General features: G+C 37.7%; 1 protein-coding gene across 1 annotated transcript in view; it reads right to left on the reverse strand.

Moving 5' to 3' along the window:
• Nucleotides 1–26,826, reverse strand: part of LOC138850985 (uncharacterized) — a 47,953-nt gene that overhangs the window by 16,053 nt on the left and 5,074 nt on the right. The window contains exons 2-11 of the mRNA XM_070095150.1: nucleotides 26,551–26,755; nucleotides 25,363–25,688; nucleotides 20,077–20,281; nucleotides 14,676–15,025; nucleotides 12,270–12,432; nucleotides 8,430–8,788; nucleotides 6,093–6,285; nucleotides 5,295–5,641; nucleotides 2,645–2,828; nucleotides 996–1,429 (exon numbers count right to left, since the gene is read on the reverse strand). Coding sequence (XP_069951251.1) covers nucleotides 996–1,429; nucleotides 2,645–2,828; nucleotides 5,295–5,641; nucleotides 6,093–6,285; nucleotides 8,430–8,788; nucleotides 12,270–12,432; nucleotides 14,676–15,025; nucleotides 20,077–20,281; nucleotides 25,363–25,688; nucleotides 26,551–26,755 — 2,766 coding nt within the window. The remainder of the gene's footprint in view (nucleotides 1–995; nucleotides 1,430–2,644; nucleotides 2,829–5,294; nucleotides 5,642–6,092; nucleotides 6,286–8,429; nucleotides 8,789–12,269; nucleotides 12,433–14,675; nucleotides 15,026–20,076; nucleotides 20,282–25,362; nucleotides 25,689–26,550; nucleotides 26,756–26,826) is intronic.

Here is a 26,826-nt window from a genome sequence, read left to right on the forward strand (position 1 = left end):
TAAAAACCATTTGTCTCCATTCACTCCTATCAAACACGCTCACGCATGCCTGCTGGAAGTCCAAGCCCCTCGCACACAAAACCTCCTTTACCCCCTCCCTCCAACCCTTCCTAGGCCGACCCCTACCCCGCCTTCCTTCCACTACAGACTGATACACTCTTGAAGTCATTCTGTTTCGCTCCATTCTCTCTACATGTCCGAACCACCTCAACAACCCTTCCTCAGCCCTCTGGACAACAGTTTTGGTAATCCCGCACCTCCTCCTAACTTCCAAACTACGAATTCTCTGCATTATATTCACACCACACATTGCCCTCAGAATGTTGCAGCGAGGAGAAGGCTGGAGGCAGTGGAGATGTCATGTCTGAGGGCAACATTCTTTATCTCTTAATCAAACACCTCTTGCCAACACCTGAGCATTCACTTCTCTTACAACCCCATTTAAAAATAGCGAACAACTATGGTGACATCATGCATCCCTGTCTAAGGCCTACTTTTACTGGGAAATAATCTCCCTCTCTCCTTCATACTCTAACTTGAACCTCACTATCTTCGTAAAAATTCTTAACTGCTTTCAGTAACCTACTATCTGTTCCATACATTTACAACATCTACCACGTTGCTCTCCTATCCACCATATCATATGTCTTAATATGAAGTCAATTTTATTACGGTACAAACCTTCGCTTTTTATTTTAAGTAATTTATAAAGAAGGGGTTATTAGCCCTTTGCTCCTGGCATCTTATTCACTTTTAACCGGTTAGCTGGACTTGAGTCTTTGAGGTGGGAAGTACTGTGCCTGCACTCTGAAGGAGTGGGGATATTTGCAGTATGGAGGGGAATCTGAACTGTAGTATCGGCATGCCTCTGGTAAGACAGTCATGGAATGAATGACAGTGAGAATGTTTCTTTTTTGGGTCACACTACATCAGTGGAAGACTGATGTAGTGTGATGTATTTTATGTAGTGTGATGTATTTTAAAAAAATACATACCTTTGCTTGAAGGTCTGGAATGCCTTGCCTATCCTTTACAGTATACTTGGAGTGTACCTGAAGTGGGTTTCGGGGATCAATGCCCCTGTGGCCTGGTCTGTGACCAGGCCTCGTACCAGAGGTTTCAGCAATATCCTTGGTTGATGAAGAAGTCTTGCTGAAGACTGTCTTCACTGACATTCCACCCAAGGGGTAATCAGAAGATAACTTATCATCATTATCAACCTCATTATTGCTGCTACCATTCTTGTTCTTTGAGTCCAGAGTTACATCAATGAAGAGAGGCTTATGAGGAAGTATACTCTCTGTTGAAACAACTTCCTTCAACCCTGATGAGCTGGTTGCAAATGTTCTGGTTATGGAAGCATTGCTTGATTCGTAAATTTCCTTTCTAACTCTTCTCAATAATTTTCTGTCAGTGTTTTTCTTTTGACCTGAAAAAACAAAAGGGAAAACTGGATTAAAATCTTAAAGTCTTAAATTACCTCCTTAAGTATTGTGTGAATATTACAGTGGAGTACAAACATAAAATCTAATGTATGGAACATCAGCACAGATAAGAAAAGCACTTTTATAGGACAGTAAACCCTTGATTTAATGGACCTTGGAAATATGGGACAAAATCTGCTAGGACAACTGATTTGACTGCAACAGACAAAGATCATTAGTTACAGACATGTCCATTATTGGTATGATCACTGCAATATAATTTCATTTTCATCTGCCATAATAACAATTTCCAGCCACCAGCTTCCCCCTCTATTAATTTGTTAAGTCTAAGAGTTACTGAACTAATATTAGTTATCAAGATATGGTTTAACAGACTGTGAAGAAAATAATAATAGATAGGAAGATGAGATGTATAACAAAATTTAGTTTTTGCAGTCAAATAATACAATAAAAGTGGGAGATGAGTATCAGAAAATACGTATCCTAATTTTCTGTGTGGCAGCCTGACTATGAGAGTAGCATTTTTGTCTTAAATTGAACAGATAAAGAGGTGAGAGTGTGAATCATTTGCAGGGTCATTTTCTTGAAAAAAAAAGTCAGTCAGTGAGTAAAGATACATATAGTGAAGTGTATAAATAATAGACACATAGCAGGAATAAACTTAGGTAGTAGGTTGGTAGACAGCAACCACCCAGGGAGGTACTACGGTTCTGCCAAGTGAGTGTAAAACGAAAGCCTGTAACTGTTTTACATGATGGTAGGATTGCTGGTGTCTTTTGTCTGTCTCATAAACAAGCAAGATTTCAGGTACGTTTTGCTACTTCTACTTACACTTAGGTCACACTACACATACATGTACAAGCATATATATATATATACACACCCCTCTGGGTTTTCTGCTATTTTCTTTCTAGTTCTTGTTCTTGTTTATTTCCTCTCATCTCCATGGGGAAGTGGAACAGAATTCTTCCTCCGTAAGCCATGCGTGTTGTAAGAGGCGACTAAAATGCCGGGAGCAAGGGGCTAGTAACCTCTTCTCTTGTATATATTACTAAATGTAAAAGGAGAAACTTTCGTTTTTCCTTTTGGGCCACCCCGCCTCGGTGGGATACGGCCGGTGTGTTGAAAGAAAAGAAAAGCAGGAATAAAACAACTGAAAATATTCTAAGTCAACTTAACGTAAACTTGGTGATATTTACCTCTAGCAGTTTCCTCTGAAAGGTTTTTTGTTTCAGTTCCATATTTTCTTTTATTTCTATCATTTATGAGTTTATTTTTTTGTTTAACTTGAGCATTGAATTCACATGATTTCCTTAATCTTCTTAAGTTATAAAACGCTTTTTTCCTAACCCATTTTTTCTTCCTACGTTTTTTGTGTGGCATCTGAAATTAGAATCAAAAGTCACTGTGGTAGGCAATTTTTCATTATGAATGTGAACACTAAGATTGTAATAATCTTTCCAATTTAGACAAAATGATCAAGAATAAACATCCATTATGTCTGAGAAGCTGTAATGATACACTTCTGCACTTCACAACAGCAGCACTAACAATTGTGATTTTTTACATAACTAGACAATATGTGAAGAAACTAAAATTCTGCTCCTGTTATGTCTCTGCTTACTGTACATAGATTAAATGATATTTTCTTCATCATAAAAACTTTGAAAATAAAAAATTAATAATAAGAGGATAATTTATTGAAGAAGTTAGTTGGGAAAAACATTTCCCCATAAATCAATTATGAATTAGGTTCTAATATATGAAGTTCATTAATTCAGTTCATTCCTTTTATTTTAATTAACTAGAGGATTAGTAAATATCATCTAAGCAAGAGACCTACTATTTTCTCTCCAAGAAAAAGCATGTCCAGTCTACTTAACAAGAGCAGCATCTAGAAAAGTGAAACATCATAACAAATCTTATGGAAAACTCAGCTTTCCATGCACTCCATAATATGATGTTAACTTTAATACCCCATTCCCCAACCACAGTCTAGCCATTTAAGTTTTTGTGCTTAAGCATGAATATAGAGATACTATTTTCATTTTTAGCCCACCAGCCATCTCCCACCAAGGTAGGGTGATCTAAAAGAACACTTTCACCATCACTCACTCTATCACTGTCTTGCCAAGAAAATGCTGACATTACAGCTCAGATGTCCCTCCAAACTGCAACATCCCCACCATTCCTTTAGACTGCTGGCATGTATTTCTCACCTCTATTACTAAAGTCCAGCTAACTAGTTTCTCTGAATCCCTTCATAAACATTACCTTGCTCACACTCCTACAGCTCTTCTTCAAGTTATAAAAACCACTTGCCTCTACCACGAGCCTCTTGCAATGCAAACCATTCACTTTAAGAATTGTAATGTCTTAACAATCCTCTTCCCTGAAAATTTTGTAATATTACTGATAAAAATGCCATACTGATAATTGTCTTAAGATTTTTTTTTTTTTTTTCAACAAGTCGGCCGTCTCCCACCGAGGCAGGGTGACCCAAAAAAGAAAGAAAATCCCCAAAAAGAAAATGCTTTCATCATCATTCAACACTTTCACCACACTCACACATTATCACTGTTTTTGCAGAGGTGCTCAGAATACAACAGTTTAGAAGCATATATATATAAAGATACATAATTTATAATTCTTTTCATCTTCATTATTTCTACTACTATTCTACTACTACGTATTAGTTATGGAAGCACTGTCTGTCTTACCAACTTCTTTTCCATTTTTTTTTTCAACAAGTCGGCCGTCTCCCACCGAGGCAGGGTGACCCAAAAAGAAAGAAAATCCCCAAAAAGAAAATACTTTCATCATCATTCAACACTTTCACCTCACTCATACATAATCACTGTTTCTGCAGAGGCACCCAGATACAACAGTTTAAAAGCATATATAGATATATAACATATCCCTCCAAACTGCCAATATCCAAAACCCCTCCTTTAAAGTACAGGCATTGTACTTCCCATTTCCAGTACAAGTCCAGCTATATAAAAATAACCAGTTTCCCTGAATCCCTTCAATAAATATTACCCTGCTCACACTCCAACAGCTCATCAGGTCCCAAAAACCATTCGTCTCCATTCACTCTTATCTAACACGCTAATGCACGCTCGCTGGAAGTCCAAGCCCCTCACCTATAAAACCTCCTTTACCCCCTCCCTCCAACCTTTTCGAGGACGATCCCTACCCTGCCTTCCTTCCCCTACAGATTTATACGCTCCACATGTCATTCTACTGTGATCCATTCTCTCTAAATGACCAAACCACCTCAACAACCCCTCTTCAGCCCTCTGACTAATACTTTTATTAATTTCACACCTTCTCCTAATTTCCACACTCCAAATTTTCTGCATAATATTTACACCACACATTGCCCTTAGACAGGACATCTCCACTGCCTTCAACTGCTTCCTCGCTGCAGCATTTACAACCCAAGCTTCACACCCATATAAGAGAGTTGGTACCACTATACTTTCATACATTCCTTTCTTTGCCTCCATAGATAACTTCTTTGTCTCCACATGTAACTCAATGCACCACTCACCTTTTTTCCTTCATCAATTCTATGGTTAACCTCATCTTTCATAAACCCAAATGCTCTCCTTAATTCTTTGCCTGTGTTTACCTTACTGCTAGACAATCCATCAAGAAATTACAGTTCAAATGATAACAAATATGTACTTACAAGACACAGATTAAATATCATTATAATATTTTCTTTAAACTTAAACCATACTAAAAATAACAAATGTATAATAGAAATACTGTCAATTGTCTGACAATTGTCCCTCCAATTACAAGCATTCCCAGGCCTCCTAAGATGAAAATTGCACATACCTTCACATTGTGTTCACTTTCCTCTTCAATACCTGAGAATTCTGCAGTATCCTTAGTCAATGGTGTCTTCTTGATGAGTGTTTTCATTGACATTCCACCCAAGGGGTTGTCAGATGATAATTCATTATTATCATCCTCATTATTGCTGCCACCATTCTTAACCTTGGAATCCATATTTAAAGTGTCAAAAAACAGAGTTTTAGGTACTATTTCCTTTGGTGTAAAAATGGTTATAGTTGACCCTGACGAGTTAGTTGTAAACGTCTTAGTAATAGTCGAACTAAATGTTTCTTTAAATGCCATTCCAACTCCACTCAGTAATTCTTGGCTTGTATTTGCCATATGACCTGCAGAAACAAATAGAAAATATGATTATTATTTTAAGTCTGTACTACCTCCTTGTAAGTAGTTAAGTGTCTTGTAGAACAGTGTGAACATAAAATCTAATGAATGGAACATCAGTAAGCATAAGAAATATGCTTTCTCTGTACTATATTAGCTGTTCATCCTACCTTAGAAGAAGATGGCTGTCATGTTAAAAAAATGAAAATAAAAACTCTGAAATCAACATAACAAAATTGTCTGATTTTCTTCGTGACAACCAGACTGTGAGAGTAGCATTTTTGTCTCAGGTTCAGCAGACAGAGGAGCAAGGATGAATCTTTTATGGGATCACCTTTACAAAAAAGACCAGAGTCAGTGAGTAAAGACAGTTAACTCTAAAAAGAATACCCACAAGCTGGAATATAAAGTCTGACACTATTTTTGTCAATTGAACTTGAGCTTGGTGATAGTTACCCTTAATAGCTTTTTCTGGAAGAATCCTTGTCGATATCATGTCATACCTTCTTTTAGCTCCATGTTTTATTTTATTTGCATCATTCTTTTGCTTAATTTCAGCAACAAATTCTAACGATTTCCTTAATCTTGGTAAGTTACGAAAAGCTTTTTTCTTAACCAATGATTTCTTCCCATAGTTTTTTCTGGGCTTCTGAAATTAGAAACAAAATGTGAACACTCTAGAATATATAAATTTTTTAAGATAAAATGATTTGGAACACATCCACTAATTGTAAGAAGTACCACAGTGGTAAGTGCTCCTGCATTTTCCTAACAATTAAACAATATATGATAAGACTAAAATTCCACTGTTAACATGTTTATGTACTGTACATAGATTAAATGCTAAGGTGTTGTGGAGAGGTGTAGGATGAAAATATGCAGAATCTAATACAAAATGGGAGCCATCACAGTTGCTTTTTGCTGATGACACAGTCCTTTTGGGATTGTCTGAAAAAAAGTTGCAACGGTTGATGGATGAATTTGGGAGGGTACGTAAAGAAAGAAATCGAAAGTGAACATAGGAAAGAACAAGGTGATGAGGGTAACAAACGATTTAGGTAATGAAAGAATGGATATCACATTAAAAGGAGGGAGTATGAAGGAATTGAATGTGTTCAAAAATTTGGGAGTGGACTTGTCAGTGGATGGGTCTATGAAAGATGAGGTCAACCACAGAATTGATGAGAGAAAAAGGGTGGCAAGTAGGGAAATGTATAAGAGTATAGAGGCACTAACACTTGCATGGGTGTGAAGCATGGGTTATGAAGCTGGAGGCAGTGGAGATGACATTTCTGAGGGCAATTTGTAGCTTGGAGATTGGGAGGAGGTGCAGGGTTACTAAAAGTATTATACAGAGGGCTGAGGAGGGTTTGTGGTGGTAGTTTGGACATATAGAGAGAATGGAGCAAACCAGGATGACTTAGAGGATGTATAAATCTACAGTGGAAGGAAGGCAGGGTAGAGGTTGCCTTAAGAATGGCTGGAGGGATGGGGTAAAGGTGGTTTGGTGTGAGAGGGGCTTGGACATGCAGCAGGCATGTGTAAGCACATCAGATAAAAGTGAGAGGAGGCAAATGGTTTTTGAGTTTTGATGAGCTGTTGGAGTGTGAACAAGGTAACATTATGTAAAGGAATTCAGGGAAACCAGTTACCCAGACTTGAGTCCATGTGGTGGGAAGTACAGTGCCTACACTACGAAGGCAATGTGGGGATATCTGCAGTTTGGAAAGGCACCTGAACTGTAGTATCGGCACACCTCTGGCAAGATAGTGATAGAGTGAACAATGGTGAAAGTGTTTCTTTTTCTTCGGGTCACCCCACCTTGGTGGGAGACTGCTGGTATGTTAAGAGAAAATTATTTTAAAAATTTGAATATAATAAATGAATGATAGAAGGTAAACTATTAGAGAAGGAAGAATAATTACTCCATAAACCAATGATGAATCAGGTTCTATTAAATGAAGCTCTGTGATTATGCTCCTTCCTATTAATTTATTTATTTACAAAGAGCATAAATCAATATAATCTGTTCAAGAGATCTACAATTTTCTCTCCCATTAAAAGTTTCCTCAGTCTACTTAAGATAGTAACAATCAGAAGATCTTTAGCTAATATTATTATTACAGTGAGACCCCATATCCATGGGGAATAAGTTCCAAGGACTGAAACTGCAGCTAGTAGCGAACCCGATATATAAGTCATTTTTCATTTACATACATATCTTTTAAAATGTTTAATTGTTAAATTATGCACAATATGTGGAGAATTATCACTTTTTTCACTGATGGGAAGCATTTCATGGCTTCTCTTAGACTTTGAAGAACTTGCATCACTACTTTTGCACTTTGAGGCCATTATTAAGCAAAATTAAGGGTTATTTTCTGTCCACGGCAAACCGCGGATAAATGAAATCACGGATACAGGACCCATGGATATGGGAGTCACACTGTATTATATTTTTTTTCTTAAACACACAGTTGGTCTCCCACTGAGGCACGGTGACCAGAAAAAAAAAACAAAAGTTTTACTTCTTTTAATTTATTATTAGAGTTATGGATGAGCATTCAGCTTTCTTGAGTCAAAAATTGCCTGGAAAAATGTGAGGCATTTAGGTTTAATATAGGGAAAGGAAGGGTAGGTCCAATTCCTTGGATCAAGAGTTCCTTGCTGACATCAAAAAAAAGTCCCTCGAGGAAAAAGGTGTATCTAGAGAAGTCAAGCATTATAAAATATTTTATTGCGAGGAGCTTAGGAAAGCAATGTAAGAATATTGTACTGTATTATGGTACATACCTTCACTTCAGGGTCTATAATGTCCTGACTACCCTCTTCAGTACCAGAGAAGTCAGCAGTATCCTTCATCAATAATGTCTTGCTGATGAGTGTCTTCCCTGACACTCCACCCAAGGGATCATCAGTTAATAATTCATCATCATCATCTTCATTATAGTTACTACCATTCTTGTTCTTGGAATCTAGACATAAGACACTGACAAAGACAGGCTTAAGAGGCACTATGCTCTCTTCTGAAATCATTTTATTCAGATATGATGGGCTGGTTGTGAATGTCTTACTTATGGAAGCATCCCCTGATTTATGAATTTTATTCTGAGCCCTTCTAAATAATTTTTTCCCAGTGTTTCTCTCATGACCTGCAGAAACAAAAGGGAAATCTGATTATAATCTTAAGTCTTATATTACCTCCTTTTAATTACAGGTCGGCCATCACTGATCCGGCAAATCACTAATCCATTTCCATCACTAATCCAGCACTAATTTCAGCTAGTGTAATTTCAAATTTAGCTGTTGGGTATAGTCTACTCTAACCTAACCACTCTATGATCCGGCAAAAATCACCAATCCAGCACCCTACAAATCACAACGATGTCGGATTAGCGATGGTCAACCTGTAGTAGCATGTATACTCAGTGTTCAATGTATAAGGTACACCTGTATACCTGCTCATTAATGTAAATACCTAGCAGGCAATCATGTAGCATCACTTCAGTACCTAAAAGCATGCAGACATGGTCAAGAGGTTCAGTTGTTGTTCAGACCAAGTATCAGAATAAGCAAGAAATGTGATCTAAGTGACTTTGAACGTAGAACGACTGTTGGTGCCAGATGCGATGGTTTGAGTATCTCAGAAACTTCTGATCCCCCTGAGATTTTTAAGCACAACAATCCATAGAGTTTACCAAGAACTGAAAAACACAAAACATCCACAAAGAAGCAGTTCTGTGGGCAAAAAGTCTGAAGAGGAGAATGGCCAGATTGGTTCAAGCTGACAGGAAGGCAACAGTAACTCAAATAACCAGGCATCACAAAAATGAACTCATATTACTGTGTACTATATATATAGAACATTAAACTTCAATATAAACCCTCCTCTCAAACCTCTCCTTGATAGCTACAATAAAACACACAGGCACAAAGCTCCCTTTGAGATCCCTTGTGTCCATCTCACCCTATGCAAAAATAAACTTCAATATAAACCCTCCTCTCAAACCTCTCCTTGATAGCTACAATAAAACACACAGGCACAAAGCTCCCTTTGAGATCCCTTGTGTCCATCTCACCCTATGCAAAAATGCAATGCACAGAAAGAGCACTAAGATCTGGAATTCACTGCCCAAACCTGCCTGCCTATCAACGTAGGGCTGTTGGAGAGTGAGAAGAGTAAAATTTTGTGAAGTGATTTAGGGAAACTGGTTATCTGGACTTGAGTCCAGGATATGGGAAGTACAATGCCTGCACTTAAAAGGAGGGGTCTGGGATATTAGCTTTTTGGAGTGACATCTAAGCTGTAGTATCTGAGCACCTATGCAAAGACAGTACTCACCTAGTTATGGTTGCAGGGGTCGAGTCATAGCTCCTGACCCCGCCTCTTCACTGGCCGCTACTGGGTCACTCTCCCTGCACCATGTGCTTTATCATACCTCAGTGATTATGTATGAATGATGGTGAAAGTGTTGAACGATAATGACAGTTTTTTTTTTTTTTTTTTGATCACCCTACCTTGGTGGGAAATGGATGATGTGTTTAAAACAAAACAAAAAAAAAATTAAATAAAAATCATCTCATCTCCCAAACTTTACAATTTTTTTTTTTTTCAACAAGTCGGCCGTCTCCCACCGAGGCAGGGTGACCCAAAAAAGAAAGAAAATCCCCAAAAAGAAAATGCTTTCATCATCATTCAACACTTTCACCACACTCACACATTATCACTGTTTTTGCAGAGGCGCTCAGAATACAACAGTTTAGAAGCATATACGTATAAAGATACACAACATATCCCTCCAAACTGCCAATATCCCAAACCCTCCTTTAAAGTGCAGGCATTGTACTTCCCATTTCCAGGACTCAAGTCCAACTATATGAAAATAACCGGTTTCCCTGAATCCCTTCACTAAATATTACCCTGCTCACACTCCAACAGGTCGTCAAGTCCCAAGTGCCATTCGTCTCCATTCACTCCTATCTAACATGCTCACGCACGCTTGCTGGAAGTCCAAGCCCCTTGCCCACAAAACCTCCTTTACCCCCTCTCTCCAACCCTTTCGAGGACGACCCCTACCTCGCCTTCCTTCCCCTATAGATTTATATGCTTTCCATGTCATTCTACTTTGATCTTAACAATACCAACACTATATTATGCCTGAAATCATTCAACCAGTTTGAAACTACTGAAGATATCCAAATTAACTCAAGACCAATAAATTAATCTAAAATATTAATACACACGTAAAATTGTACTGTTGTAATATTGTAAATTGTACTAACTGTAATACTTTTATTAGTTTTTTCTACCTCTCTACTATAAATCTTACTAATTATAAATTTTTTGTCTACCACTCTTTTAAAATAATATAAAATAACGAATAATTAAAATTTAGAATTTCATAACCTATGCCTAGTTTTAAGTAGTCTGTAAGGATTAATAATAAGAAGTTTATTTCAGCATGATACATGTTTGTACAAAGGAGTATAACAACTGGGTGTACATGCCAAAAGTTCCTTTATATGCAGAGCATTTTGGGCAAACTTAAGACTAACTTAAGATTAATAAGGAAATAACAGTGCAGTAATTTTGTACAGTTGGTCATTAGGTGCTTAAGCATGCTGGTGGCTTTATTTGTGCTTAACAATATTTTTATAACATGTAAATCACACATTGTATACCATGCAAAGAAATAAAAATTTGAATTTGGTATACAGAAAAGCATCTCTGAATACACAACATGTTGAATCTTGAAGTGGATCTGCTATAGCATCAGAACACACCAGGTTCCACTCCTATCAACTAAGAGCTGGACCAGTGGCTAACGGACGGTCTGGAGTTTTGTGACTCTGATCACTAGTTCTAACCCTACCCATGGTATGGTTTGTTTGCAATCTTTTGTGAGTCATATTATAGCGGAGTTTGAACAGAAAATCTAATGTATTGAACATCAGTGTGCATAAGATGGGAACTTTCATAATACAATATAACACACATTGATTTAAAGGATTTTTGTAAATATTAGACAAAAACCATTGGGACAACTGATTTGGAAACAACAAAGTTCATTGTTTACAGAAATGCTCATTACTGTGACAATCATGGCAAATCAATCTCATCTTTATTTATCACAACTGCCATTACCAGTCACCTTCTTCCTTCTATTCAATCACAGAACTGATGAGACCCAAACCCATGGCAGGAGAGTCTTAAATCTCATCTGTTATGGGTTTGAGACCCAAGTTTCGTGATTTGTGAGCAGTTGTGTTATGATTTTGAGAGTCCCCTCTATTAATTTGTTAAACTGAAAATTTACCATACTGTATTAGTTACTGTATCAGGATAAGGTTGAACAGACTGCAAAGAACATAACAAGAGACAGGAAAACATTGTGAAAATGTTTAGTTTTTGTAGACACACAATACAAGGAAAACTGGACAATCAATATCAGAAAATCTCCTGATTTTCTATGTGACAGCCTGAATGTGGGACCAGCATTTCTGTCTAAAGTTTAGCGAAGAAAGAAGTGAGAGATCGAATCATTTGTTGGTGTATAAACAATGCAAACAAAGCTGGAATAAAATATCTGATAACATTCTAAGTCAACTTAACATAAACTTAGTGATAGTTACGTTTAATAACTTTCTCAGTTTCATATTTTCTTTTATTTGTATCACTTATAAATTCACTCTTTCGTTTAATGTGAGCAGTGAATTCACCCAGTTTCCTTAATCTCGGTGAGTTACGAATAGCTTGTTTGTTGACCAATTTCTTCCTATACCTTCCTCGAAGAATCTGAAATTACAAACAAAAAGCACTGTGGTAATGTAATTTGTTTTATAAATGCCAATGATTTAGAACAGTAGTACTAAACCCTTTTACGATTACAGACCTCTATTGGATTGCCCAATATGTCTCCCATACCCTCTTCATCACTGTCAAAATCATCATCATCATCATTACCATTTTCATCATCAGTCCTATTAGGTTGAACATTAAAATGGTATAAAATACCGACAGGTTGTTAGGTAAGACACATATGCAACAGTTTCATACTATGGAACAATGCTCTTCTCCTGACTGAGGGACTGTCTACCTCAAAACTTTAAGGGTGATGGACTGATTACATCGTCTTCAAGTATCTTCTGCTTCTATCAACTTTTCTGTACTTGACTGAAGAAGCCTACTGTGTAGGCGAAACGTTTCATAATAAAGATACCTAACTGTTGCATATGTGTCTTACCTAACAGTCCTATTAGGTGCCAGTATGACTTCAAAAGATGTTGATAACTTGGTTTTACTTTACATATGGATAGCTAGCAACAGAACAGGTGATAGTTTATTCTAAGCTAACAACTTTTTTTTTTAAATTATTCAAAGATTGAGTCCCAACCCCCCGTTATTTGGTTCCGACACCCCCAAGGGGAATGGATACCCCCAGTTAAGAACCCTTGCTTTAGAAGGAAATAATCTTTTCAATTAAGAAAAAATTATTAAGAATTCACATCTATTAAGTGCCACAATGATGTGTGCTTCTGTATTCTGCTACAGAAGTCCTAACCAAAGTGTTTTGTTACTTAACAACTGGGCAATAAGTAAAGAAACTAAAATTCCACTGCTAACACATGTCTATGTACCAAACATAGATTGAATGCCAATATTATATTATTCTTTCTTTCTTTCTTTCTTTTTGGGTCACTCTGCCTTGGTGGGAGACAGCCAACTTGTTAAAAAAAAAAATTATATTTTAACTTAAAAATTTTGAAAATAGTAAATGAATTATGGAAGATAAATGGTTTGAGAATGGAGGTGGGGAGCAAAAAATTCCCTATAAACCAATGATGAATGAGGTTCTGCTGAATGAGGTTCTGCTGAATGAGGTTCTGCTGAATGAGGTTCTGCTGAATGAGGTTCTGCTGAATGAGCTTCTGCTGAATGAGGTTTTGTTGAATGAGGTTCTTTGACTAGGTTCATTCCTATCATTTTATTTATTTAAATTAGAGCTTAAGTACATTTGATCTAGGCAGATCTAAAATTCTCTCTCCAGCGAGAAACATTTCCAGCCTACTTAAGATAGTGAAATTAACAAGATCTTCATTTATTATTATTGCATTTATTCAAAATTTAAAATTTTGATTTCTTTGTAAGGTTTACTATGTGTTGAATTACATATTACAAAATATGAAGCACAAAGAAAGGCACTAGCATGCCTAGGCATCTGAGGCAGACTAATCCTAATTCTTACTGACACAGGTTATGGAGTGCTACATTCTAATGTTTGTTATTTCACAATATTACAAGAGTTAGGTAATCAAAAATTTTATAATTAATAAGATTTATAACAGTGAGGTAGAAAAAACAAATAATAGCATTACAATTAGTGTAATGTAGTAATGGGAACAGCTTTATCTCGGTATGCTACAATGTTATTACGCTGTCGAAAGCCCTTATCTAAACAGAGCATTACAGGGGAGAATTAAACCTGTTTGGGTCATAGTGCTTGGGAGAAAGAGAAGCATTCAGGATTAATCCAAGGAAGGAAAAGACAGGTCCATTTCCTTGGAACAAGAACCTCTCATTTGCATCACAGAACTTTACTTGTGGGAAGAGCTATATCTAGAGAAGTCAAACACTATAACAAATGCTTTACTTAAAGGAGCTCACCTGAGCATTGTTCTCTTGTAATAATCTTCTTCAAAAGAATAAAAAGGTACACTACCATGATATTAACTAGTTAATGGTCCAAGTCGAACCAAAACGTGCAGGTTATCTGTGTAGTCTTCAACTCCCCATATACAGTGGACCCCCGGTTTACGATATTTTTTCATTCCAGAAGTATATTCAGGTGCCAGTACTGACCGAATTTATTCCCATAAGGAATATTGTGAAGTAGATTAGTCCATTTCAGACCCCCAAACATACACGTACAAATGCACTTACGTAAATACACTTACATAATTGGTCGCATTGGGAGGTGATCGTTAAGCAGGGGTCCACTGTATTTCTTAATCTGAAGACAACTTTATTAAGGCACATACCTTTGTTAGAAGGTCAGGAATGTCAGGACTATCATCTTCAAAACCAGAGAAATCAGCAGCTTCATTAATCGATGATGTGTTGCTAAAAAGTGTCTTCCCTGACACTCCTACCAAGGGATCATCAACTGATAATTCATCATCATTAACTCTGGTACCATTCTCATTCTTTGGATCCAGACATAAGACATTGACAAAGACAGGCTTATGAGGAAGAACACTCTGTGCTGGAATAATTTTCTTTAACCCTGATGGGTTGGCTTTAAATGTCTCAGTTATGGAAGCATCGCTTGATTTATTAATTTCCTTTCTAACGCCTCTCAATAATTTTTTGCCTGTGTTTTCCTCATGATCTGCAGAAACAAAAGGGAAATCTGATTATAATCTTAAATCTTATACTATCTCCTTGTAAGTTGTGTGAATAGTCCAGTGGAATTTGAGCATAAAATCTAATGTACACAACATCAGTATGCATAAGAAGTGACACTTTCACAGAACAGTGAACCCTCAATTTAATGAACTTTGATGAATAAAACACGTGCAACACTCAAGTATCTTTATTACCAAAATATTTACGTCAGTAATTCTTATTTTTTATTTATTTTTTTTTATTATCACACCGGCCGATTCCCACCAAGGCAGGGTGGCCCGAAAAAGAAAAACTTTCACCATCATTCACTCCATCACTGTCTTGCCAGAAGGGTGCTTTACACTACAGTTTTTAAACTGCAACATTAACACCCCTCCTTCAGAGTGCAGGCACTGTACTTCCCATCTCCAGGACTCAAGTCCGGCCTGCCGGTTTCCCTGAATCCCTTCATAAATGTTACTTTGCTCACACTCCAACAGCACGTCAAGTATTAAAAACCATTTGTCTCCATTCACTCCTATCAAACACGCTCACGCATGCCTGCTGGAAGTCCAAGCCCCTCGCACACAAAACCTCCTTTACCCCCTCCCTCCAACCCTTCCTAGGCCGACCCCTACCCCGCCTTCCTTCCACTACAGACTGATACACTCTTGAAGTCATTCTGTTTCGCTCCATTCTCTCTACATGTCCGAACCACCTCAACAACCCTTCCTCAGCCCTCTGGACAACAGTTTTGGTAATCCCGCACCTCCTCCTAACTTCCAAACTACGAATTCTCTGCATTATATTCACACCACACATTGCCCTCAGACATGACATCTCCACTGCCTCCAGCCTTCTCCTCGCTGCAACATTCATCACCCACGCTTCACACCCATATAAGAGCGTTGGTAAAACTATACTCTCATACATTCCCCTCTTTGCCTCCAAGGACAAAGTTCTTTGTCTCCACAGACTCCTAAGTGCACCACTCACTCTTTTTCCCTCATCAATTCTATGATTCACCTCATCTTTCATAGACCCATCCGCTGACACGTCCACTCCCAAATATCTGAATACGTTCACCTCCTCCATACTCTCTTCCTCCAATCTGATATTCAATCTTTCATCACCTAATCTTTTTGTTATCCTCATAACCTTACTCTTTCCTGTATTCACCTTTAATTTTCTTCTTTTGCACACCCTACCAAATTCATCCACCAATCTCTGCAACTTCTCTTCAGAATCTCCCAAGAGCACAGTGTCATCAGCAAAGAGCAGCTGTGACAACTCCCACTTTGTGTGTGATTCTTTATCTTTTAACTCCACGCCTCTTGCCAAGACCCTCGCATTTACTTCTCTTACAACCCCATCTATAAATATATTAAACAACCACGGTGACATCACACATCCTTGTCTAAGGCCTACTTTTACTGGGAAAAAATTTCCCTCTTTCCTACATACTCTAACTTGAGCCTCACTATCCTCGTAAAAACTCTTCACTGCTTTCAGTAACCTACCTCCTACACCATACACTTGCAACATCTGCCACATTGCCCCCCTATCCACCCTGTCATACGCCTTTTCCAAATCCATAAATGCCACAAAGACCTCTTTAGCCTTATCTAAATACTGTTCACTTATATATTTCACTGTAAACACCTGGTCCACACACCCCCTACCTTTCCTAAAGCCTCCTTGTTCATCTGCTATCCTATTCTCCGTCTTACTCTTAATTCTTTCAATTATAACTCTACCATACACTTTACCAGGTACACTCAACAGACTTATCCCCCTATAATTTTTGCACTCTCTTTTATCCCCTTTGCCTTTATACAAAGGAACTATGCATGCTCTCTGCCAATCCCTAGGTACCTTACCCTCTTCCATACATTTATTAAACAATTGCACCAACCACTCCAAAACTATATCCCCACCTGCTTTTAACATTTCTATCTTTATCCCATCAATCCCGGCTGCCTTACCCCCTTTCATTTTACCTACTGCCTCACGAACTTCCCCCACACTCACAACTGGCTCTTCCTCACTCCTACAAGATGTTATTCCTCCTTGCCCTATACACGAAATCACAGCTTCCCTATCTTCATCAACATTTAACAATTCCTCAAAATATTCCTTCCATCTTCCCAATACCTCTAACTCTCCATTTAATAACTCTCCTCTCCTATTTTTAACTGACAAATCCATTTGTTCTCTAGGCTTTCTTAACTTGTTAATCTCACTCCAAAACTTTTTCTTATTTTCAACAAAATTTGTTGATAACATCTCACCCACTCTCTCATTTGCTCTCTTTTTACATTGCTTCACCACTCTCTTAACCTCTCTCTTTTTCTCCATATACTCTTCCCTCCTTGCATCACTTCTACTTTGTAAAAACTTCTCATATGCTAACTTTTTCTCCCTTACTACTCTCTTTACATCATCATTCCACCAATCGCTCCTCTTCCCTCCTGCACCCACTTTCCTGTAACCACAAACTTCTGCTGAACACTCTAACACTACATTTTTAAACCTACCCCATACCTCTTCGACCCCATTGCCTATGCTCTCATTAGCTCATCTATCCTCCAATAGCTGTTTATATCTTACCCTAACTGCCTCCTCTTTTAGTTTATAAACCTTCACCTCTCTCTTCCCTGATGCTTCTATTCTCCTTGTATCCCATCTACCTTTTACTCTCAGTGTAGCTACAACTAGAAAGTGATCTGATATATCTGTGGCCCCTCTATAAACATGTACATCCTGAAGTCTACTCAACAGTCTTTTATCTACCAATACATAATCCAACAAACTACTGTCATTTCGCCCTACATCATATCGTGTATACTTATTTATCCTCTTTTTCTTAAAATATGTATTACCTATAACTAAACCCCTTTCTATACAAAGTTCAATCAAAGGGCTCCCATTATCATTTACACCTGGCACCCCAAACTTACCTACCACACCCTCTCTAAAAGTTTCTCCTACTTTAGCATTCAAGTCCCCTACCACAATTACTCTCTCACTTGGTTCAAAGGCTCCTATACATTCACTTAACATCTCCCAAAATCTCTCTCTCTCCTCTGCATTCCTCTCTTCTCCAGGTGCATACACGCTTATTATGACCCACTTCTCGCATCCAACCTTTACTTTAATCCACATAATTCTTGAATTTACACATTCATATTCTCTTTTCTCCTTCCATAACTGATCATTTAACATTACTGCTACCCCTTCCTTTGCTCTAACTCTCTCAGATACTCCAGATTTAATCCCATTTATTTCCCCCCACTGAAACTCTCCTACCCCCTTCAGCTTTGTTTCGCTTAGGGCCAGGACATCCAACTTCTTTTCATTCATAACATCAGCAATCATCTGTTTCTTGTCATCCGCACTACATCCACGCACATTTAAGCAACCCAGTTTTATAAAGTTTTTCTTCTTCTCTTTTTTAGTAATTGTATACAGGAGAAGGGGTTACTAGCCCATGCTCCCAATTCTACCAACATTAATACAAAATATTCACCTTGCACAACAGGTTTGGTCAGTCAAACACGGGCAACTGTAACACTAGTAGTAGTTTTGCCGTGATCAATCCATCAGCCTTGGTAGGAGGCAGTCAGACTCTCAAGTCACCATCATTATATTCAACTGTATTCAACTGAAATAAGACTACTGTGCAGGCAAAACATTTCAGCAATAAAGACATCCAAATGTTTCACATATGTCTTACTCATCAACTTGTCAGTATTGCACACCATCATAGTCTACTGCACCTTGATATAAGGGACTTCAGAAAAATGCGATTTGGAAATAACAGTCGAAGTTTGTTTACAGTCATATTTTTTATGGTTATGATTACAACAAAATAATCTCATCTTTATAAATCATAACTGCCATGACCAGCCACCTACCCTATTAATTTGCTAAGTCAAAGAATTACTGAACTGAATTAGGTATCAGGATAAAGTTGAATAGATTATAAAGAATGTAGCCAGAGACAGAAAGAGATTGAGAGAAAGTTGATTCTTTTGTAAACAAATACATAAAATATAAAACTGTGAGATCAATATTAGAAGATCTCATTTTCTGTACGACAGCCCAACTATGAGAGTAGAATTGCTGTCTCAAATTTAATGGAAAGAAGAGCAAAGGGGTAAATCCTTTGCAGGATTACCTTCAAGAAAAATACCAGTAAAGACTTAGTGAGGTGTAAAATAATGCATTTTTTAACACACCGGCCATCTTCCACCAAGGTAGGGTGACCCATAAAAGAAGAAATGAAAGCTTTCCTTCTTTTTACATTCAGTAATCTATACAGAAGGGGTTACTAGCTCCCTCCTGGCATTTTAGTCACCTCTTACAACACACATGGCTTATGGAGGAAGGATTCTTTTCAACTTCTCCATGGAGATAAAGGAAAAAATAAGAACAAGAACTATCAAAAAAAAAAAAAAAGAAGAAAACTCAAATGGATGGATGTATACATATACATGTACATGCATAACAACAGTAACAAAAAAAGGCACAATACCGTGACTGGAACAATACACAAATAACCCGCACATAGAAGAGAGGAGCTTACAACGAAACGTCATCGTAAGCTCCTCTCTTCTATGTGCAGGTTATTTGTGCATGTACATGCATGTTTAGTGTTATCCAAATGTAAGTAGAATTAGGAAGATGTATCTGTTATCATGTGATTTTATGAGACAGAAAGGAAAGACACCAGCAATCCTACTCTTGTGTAAAATAATTACATGTATATGATTCCATTTCACACTCACTTGACAGGACAATAGTACCTCACTCAGTGGTTGCTGTCTACCAACATATTACTAAAACAATCAAGACAATACTCACTGAGGCAGGGTGACACTTTCACCATCATTCACACATATCACTGTCTTTCCAGAGGTGTGCAGATATGACAGTTCATATATCACTCTAAACAGCAAATATGCAAACTTTTTAGGTCACCCTGCCTTGGTAGAATACAGCCAGCTCATTGGAAAAAAAAAGTCAGCTTAACATAAGCTTGATAATAGTTACCTTTAATAGTTTCTTCTGGAAGGTTTTCTGATAATGTCATATCATACTTTGTCCGAGTTCCACATTTTCTTTTATTTGTATTACTCATATGGTCTCTTTTTTTTCTAATTTGAGCCTTGAATTCAATTCTGTTCCATAATCTTCGTAAGTCACAGAAAACATTTTTCTTGAGCAATGATTCCTTCCTATATTTTTTAAGGGGCATCTGAAATTAGAAACATTATGCAGTGTGGTTGGCTATTTTACTTTATGAACGTGAAAAATTGGGAAAGAAACAATCTTTCCAAGCAATAAGACACAATTAGGAATACACATCAATTAAGTGCAAGAAGTGCTGAATTATATTTCACTACAGTAGCACTAACCAATGTGATTTTATGACCTTACAAATGAGCAATATGAGAAAAAATTAAATTCTACTGTTAACATATGTCTGCTTACACTACATGGATTAAATGCCAATATTGTCTTTCCACTAAATTTGAACATAATAAATGTATAACAGAAGATAAATTGTTTAAGAATGGAGTTACGGGAGAGAGAATTTCTCATAAACCAATGATGAATCAAGCTCTGTTAAATGAAGCTCTTCAATTTGATTCATTCTTATTTTTTTTAATATGTCAGCAGAGTATATGGAGAGAAAAAGAGAGGTTAAGAGAGTGGTGAAGCAATGTAAAAGAGAGCAAATGAGAGAGTGGGTGAGATGTTATCAACAAATTTTGTTGAAAATGAGAAAAAGTTTAGGAGTGAGATTAATAAGTTGAGGAAGCCTAGGGAACAAATGGATTTGACAGTTAAAAATAGGAGAGGAGAGTTATTAAATGGAGAGTTAGAGGTATCGGGAAGATGGAGGGAATATTTTGAGGAATTGTTAAATGTTGATGAAAATAGGAAAGCTGTGATTTCGTGTATAGGGGAAGGAGGAATAACATCTTGTAGGAGTGAGGAAGAGCCAGTTGTGAGTGTGGGGGAAGTTCATGAGGCAGTGGATAGAATGAAAGGGGGTAAGGCAGCTGGGATTGATGGGATAAAGAGAAATGTTAAAAGCAGGTGGGGATATAGTTTTGGTTGTATGGAAGAGGGTAAGGTACCTAGGAATTGGCAGAGAGCATGCATAGTTCCTTTGTATAAAGGCAAAGGGAATAAAAGAGAGTGCAAAAATTATAGGGGAATAAGTCTGTTGGAGTGTGAGCAGGGTAATATTTAGTGAAGGGATTCAGAGAAACCAGTTATTTTTACATAGCCGGACTCGAGTCCTGGAAATGGGAAGTACAATGCCTGCACTTTAAAGGAGGGGTTTGGGATACTGGCGGTTTGGAGGGATATGTTGTGCATCTTTCTACGTATATGCTTCTAAACTGTTGTATTCTGAGCACCTCTGCAAAAACAGTGATTATGTTTGAGTGAGGTAAAAGTGTTGAATGATGATGAAAGTATTTTCTTTTTGGGGATTTTCTTCCTTTTTGGGTCACCTGCCTTGGTGGGAGACAGCCGACTTGTTAAAAAAAAAAAAAAAAAAAAAAAAAGTCTGTTGAGTATACCTGGTAAAGTGTATGGTAGAGTTATTAATGAAAGAATTAAGAGTAAGATGGAGAGTAGGACAGCAGATGAAGGGTTTAGGAAAGGTAGGGGGTGTGTAGACCAAGTGTTTATGGTGAAATATATAGGTGAACAGTATTTAGATAAGGGTAAAAAGGTTTTTGTGGCATTTATGGATTTGGAAAAGGCATATATGACAGGGTGGATAGGGGGGCAATGTGGCAGGTGTATGGTATAGGAGGTAGGTTACTGAAAGCAGTGAAGAGTTTTTATGAGGATAGTGAGGCTCAGGTTAGAGTATGTAGGAGAGGGAGATTATTTCCCAGTAAAAGTAGGCCTTAGACAAGGATTCTATACTACAAGATGGGCAGAAAGCAGCAACTTCACTCTGGCTGTACCCTTCTCCAGAACATCACTTCATCTGAGATCATTTATCCCCAGGATGACTCGAGTACGGCACACATTCGTACAGCATTATGATGTCAACGAGATAAAGTCAGTTGATCAAATGAAAATGCTGGCCCACAGATGGCTCCAACTTCATCCTGTTCCTTACTTGTATGTCTCATAACAATAAAAACACTTGTATGTTTCATAACAATAAAAATACTTGTATGTTTCATAACCATGGTTGTTCAGTATACATTTACAGATGGGGTTGTAAGAGAAGTGAATGCGATTGTCTTGGCAAGAGGTGTGAAGTTAAAAGATAAAGAATCACACATAAAGTGGGAGTTATCACAGTTGCTCTTTGCTGATGACACTGTGTTTTTGGGAGATTCTGAAAAAAAGTTGCAGAGATTGGTGGGTGAATTTGGTAGAGTATGTAAAAGAAGAAAATTAAAAGTGAATATAAGAAAGAGTAAGGTGATGAGGATAACAAAAAGAATAGGTGACGAAAGATTGGATATCAGATTGGAGGGAGGGAATGTGGGGGAAGTGAATGTATTCAGATATTTGGGAGTGGATGTCTCAGCGGATGGGTCTATGAAGGATGAGGTAAATCATAGAACTGATGAGGGGGCAAAGGGTGAGTGGTGCACTTAGGAGTCTGTGAAGACAAAGAACTTTGTCCGTGGAAGCAAAGAGGGGAATGTATGAGAGTATAGTTGTACCCACACTCTTGTATGGATTGTGAAGCATGGGTGATGACTGTTGCAATGAGGAGGAGGCTGGAGGCAGTGGAGATGTCGTGTCTGAGGGCAATGTGTGGTGTGAATATAATGCAGAGAATTCGTAATTTGGAAATTAGGAGAAGGCGTGGGATTGCCAAAACAATTATCCAGAGGGCTGAGGAGGGGTTGCTGAGGTGGTTCGGACATGTAGAGAGAATGGAACAAAACAGAATGACTTCAAGAGTGTACAAATCTGTAGCGGAGGGAAGGTAGGGTAGGGGTCAGCCTAGGAAGGGTTGGAGGGAGGGGGTAAAGAAGGTTTTGTGTGTGCAGGGTTTGGACTTACAGCAAGCATGCGCGAGCGTATTTGATAGGAGTGAATGGAGACAAATGGTTTTTAATATTTGACATGCTGTTGGAATGTGAGAAAAGTAACATTTATGAAGGGATTCAGGGAAACCGGCAGGCTGGACTTGAGTCCTGGAGATGGGAAGTACAGTGCCTGCACTCTGAAGGAGGGGTGTTAATGTTGCAGTTTTATAACTGTAGTGTAAAGCCCCCCTCTGGCAAGACAGTGATGGAGTGAATGATGATGAAAGTTTATCTTTTTCGGGCCACCCTGCCTTGGTGGGAATTGGCCGATATGTTAATAATAAAATAATAATGTCAGTAGTCTCCCACCAAAGCAGGGTGACCCAAAACAGAAAGAATATCCCCTTCTCCTGTATAAATTACAAAATCTAAGAAGAGAAACTTTCGTTTTTCTTATTAGGTCACCCTGCTTCGGTGGGATACAGCTGGTTCGTTGAAAAACAAAAACAGCGAACCTGATCTAAAGAAGAGATCTACAATTTTCTCTCCAAGAAAAGCATTCCCAATCTACTTATTTTGCCGATATTAATAAGAGCTGCATTTAGACGAGTCAAACATCATAACAAATCTTTATTGAAAGGAGCTCAGTTTTCCATGCAATCCAACACAAATAACCCACATATAGGAGAGAGAAAAGCTTATGACAATATTTCTTGGACCATTCGCACTGACAGAAGAGAGTGAGTGAGCCAGTACATATAGGTAAGGAGGACAGGCACAAGAGAAACACAGGAGGAACAAGAAGCAGTGGTAATGCTGGTTGTGGTAGTAGTAGTAGTGGTAGTAAGGAGTAGAGGAAGTAGTTTATGCCACAGGAGATAGAACAGAGGCATGAAGGGGGCAACAGTAGTCGTCGTAATAGTAGTAGAAAAGGTAGAAGATAGAAGCAGTAATAGTAGTAAAGGAGTGGTAGACGTAGTAGTAGTCGAAGTGGGGTAAGTCTAAGGATAAGAAAAAGAGCACTGCATGAGAGCTAAGGGTCCACTTTTTGCCAAACTAACACCCCTCACAATAATCTAGTTTGTACCTCCTCCCTGTAATTAATGCCCCTGGTGTCTATTGTACTTCATGCTTCTCTTGTCCCCTTCAATACTTTTTAGAAACGAGCCACTCTCTTTCTGATAGACTTAATGAGCACAAAAAAAAAAAAAAGTGTTAGGCTTGCCGACACCAATAATGCCCTTGTCTGTCATGTTAGAGATCCCAGTCATCCTACTGACCAGTCCTCTACCAAAACTGTCTATCCTACTTCAAGTCTCACAGCCATCATCTTGTTAAAGCATCCCTTATACATAGCTTTCCTTGTAGGAATCTCAGTCCCAGCTTTTTCTCTGTAGATGCCTTTCTTTCTCCTTACATTGTAAAAGGCTCCAAACTTCAGAAAACTAATGACTTGACCTTCTTCTCCCCCTACCTCTTCTCCTTTCCTTATTTCTTTGTTTTTCTTTTCTTCTGCCTAGTGTGTTCTGTCCTTCAGTTTTTCCCCCTCTGTGTTTTTGTCCTACCTCTTGTGGGCTTCTAGCTTTCCTGCAGTGCTCTTTTTCTTGCCCTTAGACTTCTATTACTACTACTACTACTACTATTACATCTACCACTCCTTTACTACTATTACTGCTTCTACCTTTTCTACTTCTATTACTACCACTACTATTGCCCCCTTTGCTCCCCTTTCTATCTCGTGGCATAAACTACTCCCCCTACTTTCTACTACAACTACTACTACTACTACCACTAGTGCTACTTCTACCACCACCACTACTACTACTATAGTGGACCCCCGCATAACGATTACCTCCGAATGCGACCAATTATGTAAGTGTATTTATGTAAGTGCGTTTGTACGTGTATGTTTGGGGGTCTGAAATGGACTAATCTACTTCACAATATTTCTTATGGGAACAAATTCGGTCAGTACTGGCACCTGAACATACTTCTGGAGTGAAAAAATATCGTTAACTGGGGGTCCACTGTACTTCCACTACAAGCATTACCACTGCCACTACTTGCTCCTCTCTTTCTCCTGTCCCTGTCTTCCTTGCCTATATATACTGACTCACTCACTCCCTTCTGTCAGTGTGATTTGTAAATGGTCCAAGATGGACCAAAACGTCTTCGTCATAAGTTTTTCTCTCTCCTATGTGCGGGTTACTTGTGTATTGTTCTAGTCATGGTATTGTGCCTTTTTGTTCTTCATGCATTCCATAATATGAAGTTAATATTAACCTTGTCTTTAAGGTTTTTCAATGCCTTGACTAACCTCATCAGCACCAATATCCTTAACCACTGATGTCTTGCTGATAAGTGATTTCACTGACATTCCACCCAAAGGGTTGTCAGTTGAATATTCCTTATCATTATCACCCTTGTTACTGCCACTATTTTTCTCATCCTCAAGATCAAAACCTGAATCCTTGAAAAACAGTGGTTTTGAAAATGTTCTTTGATTAAGTTCATTTGGAGTTAGAACAGCTATGTTCAACCCTGATGAATCTCTTTTAAATGTTGTAGTAATTGAATCACTGCTTATTCCATTAATTTCCATTCCTTGTCTCAGTAATTCTAAGGCTGTGTATAAATTATGACCTGCAAAAACAAATGAAAAATTTGATTATAATCTTAAGTTTTATAATACCTCCTCATAAGTAGGTGTATGTATATTACAGTGGAGTTTTAACATAAAAGATAATGTATGGAACATCAATATGCACAAGAGATGAACTTTCATATCACTGTATTAGGCATCAGAATGAGGCTCAACAGACTGCAAAGGACATAGCCAGAGACTGGAAGACAATATGATGAAGTTTTACTTTTGTAAATACATACATACAAGAAAAAACTGATAGAACCACATCAGAAAATCACACAGAAAATCTCCTGATTTTCTGTGTGATGCTTGAACTGTGAAAAATGGAATTTCTCTCCCAAGCTTAACATACAGAGGAGTAAAAAGTGATTCCTTTGCAGGATTATGTCTAGGAAAGAGACCAAAGTGAGCGAGTTGTACAAAGAATGAACACATGACTGGAATAAAATAGTCTGACAATATAGTAACACATCTTGTCCCATATTATTTGGACTGTAATCTATGTAACTTCCTGTATCTTCACCATCTCTATTCAATCACTCCACAAATCTGAACATCACTGAATCAATTTAAATAATATGTAACTCTTTTATAATTGACCTTTTGTCCTTGGCTACCTTTCTTATTTTACTTATGAATGTAATTAACTGCATAAGAAATCCTACTTAACAGTCTATGTCTAGTTCTAAGAAACATGTAAACCTTATGATTATTTTCCCAAAAGGCATTGCATATTAGTGGCTTTCATTTGTGCCTACTATTGTACTAATACATTTAAAGTATATTATTTGTATGGCATAAAGAAATAATGAATATTATTATTAGAAGTCGACTTAACATGAGCTTGGTTATAGTTACTTTTCTCAGTTTCCTCTGGAAGAATTCTTGCCGATGTCATGTCATACCTTCTTTTAGCTCCATATTTTCTTTTAATTGCACCATGCATAAATTCTCTCTCTTGTTTAATTCTAGTATTGACTTCACTTGATTTCCTTAATCTTGGAAAGTTACGAAAAGTTTTTTTCTTGTTCATTGACTTCTTCCTATACTTTTCTTGTGGCATCTGAAATTAAAATCAAAAGGCACTGTGGTAGTCTTGTTTTCATTTACGAAAGTCGATACTTTAGAATATTA

Source organism: Cherax quadricarinatus, chromosome 49 (assembly GCF_038502225.1).
Source record: "Cherax quadricarinatus isolate ZL_2023a chromosome 49, ASM3850222v1, whole genome shotgun sequence".
In the NCBI taxonomy this organism is placed as follows: domain Eukaryota; kingdom Metazoa; phylum Arthropoda; class Malacostraca; order Decapoda; family Parastacidae; genus Cherax; species Cherax quadricarinatus.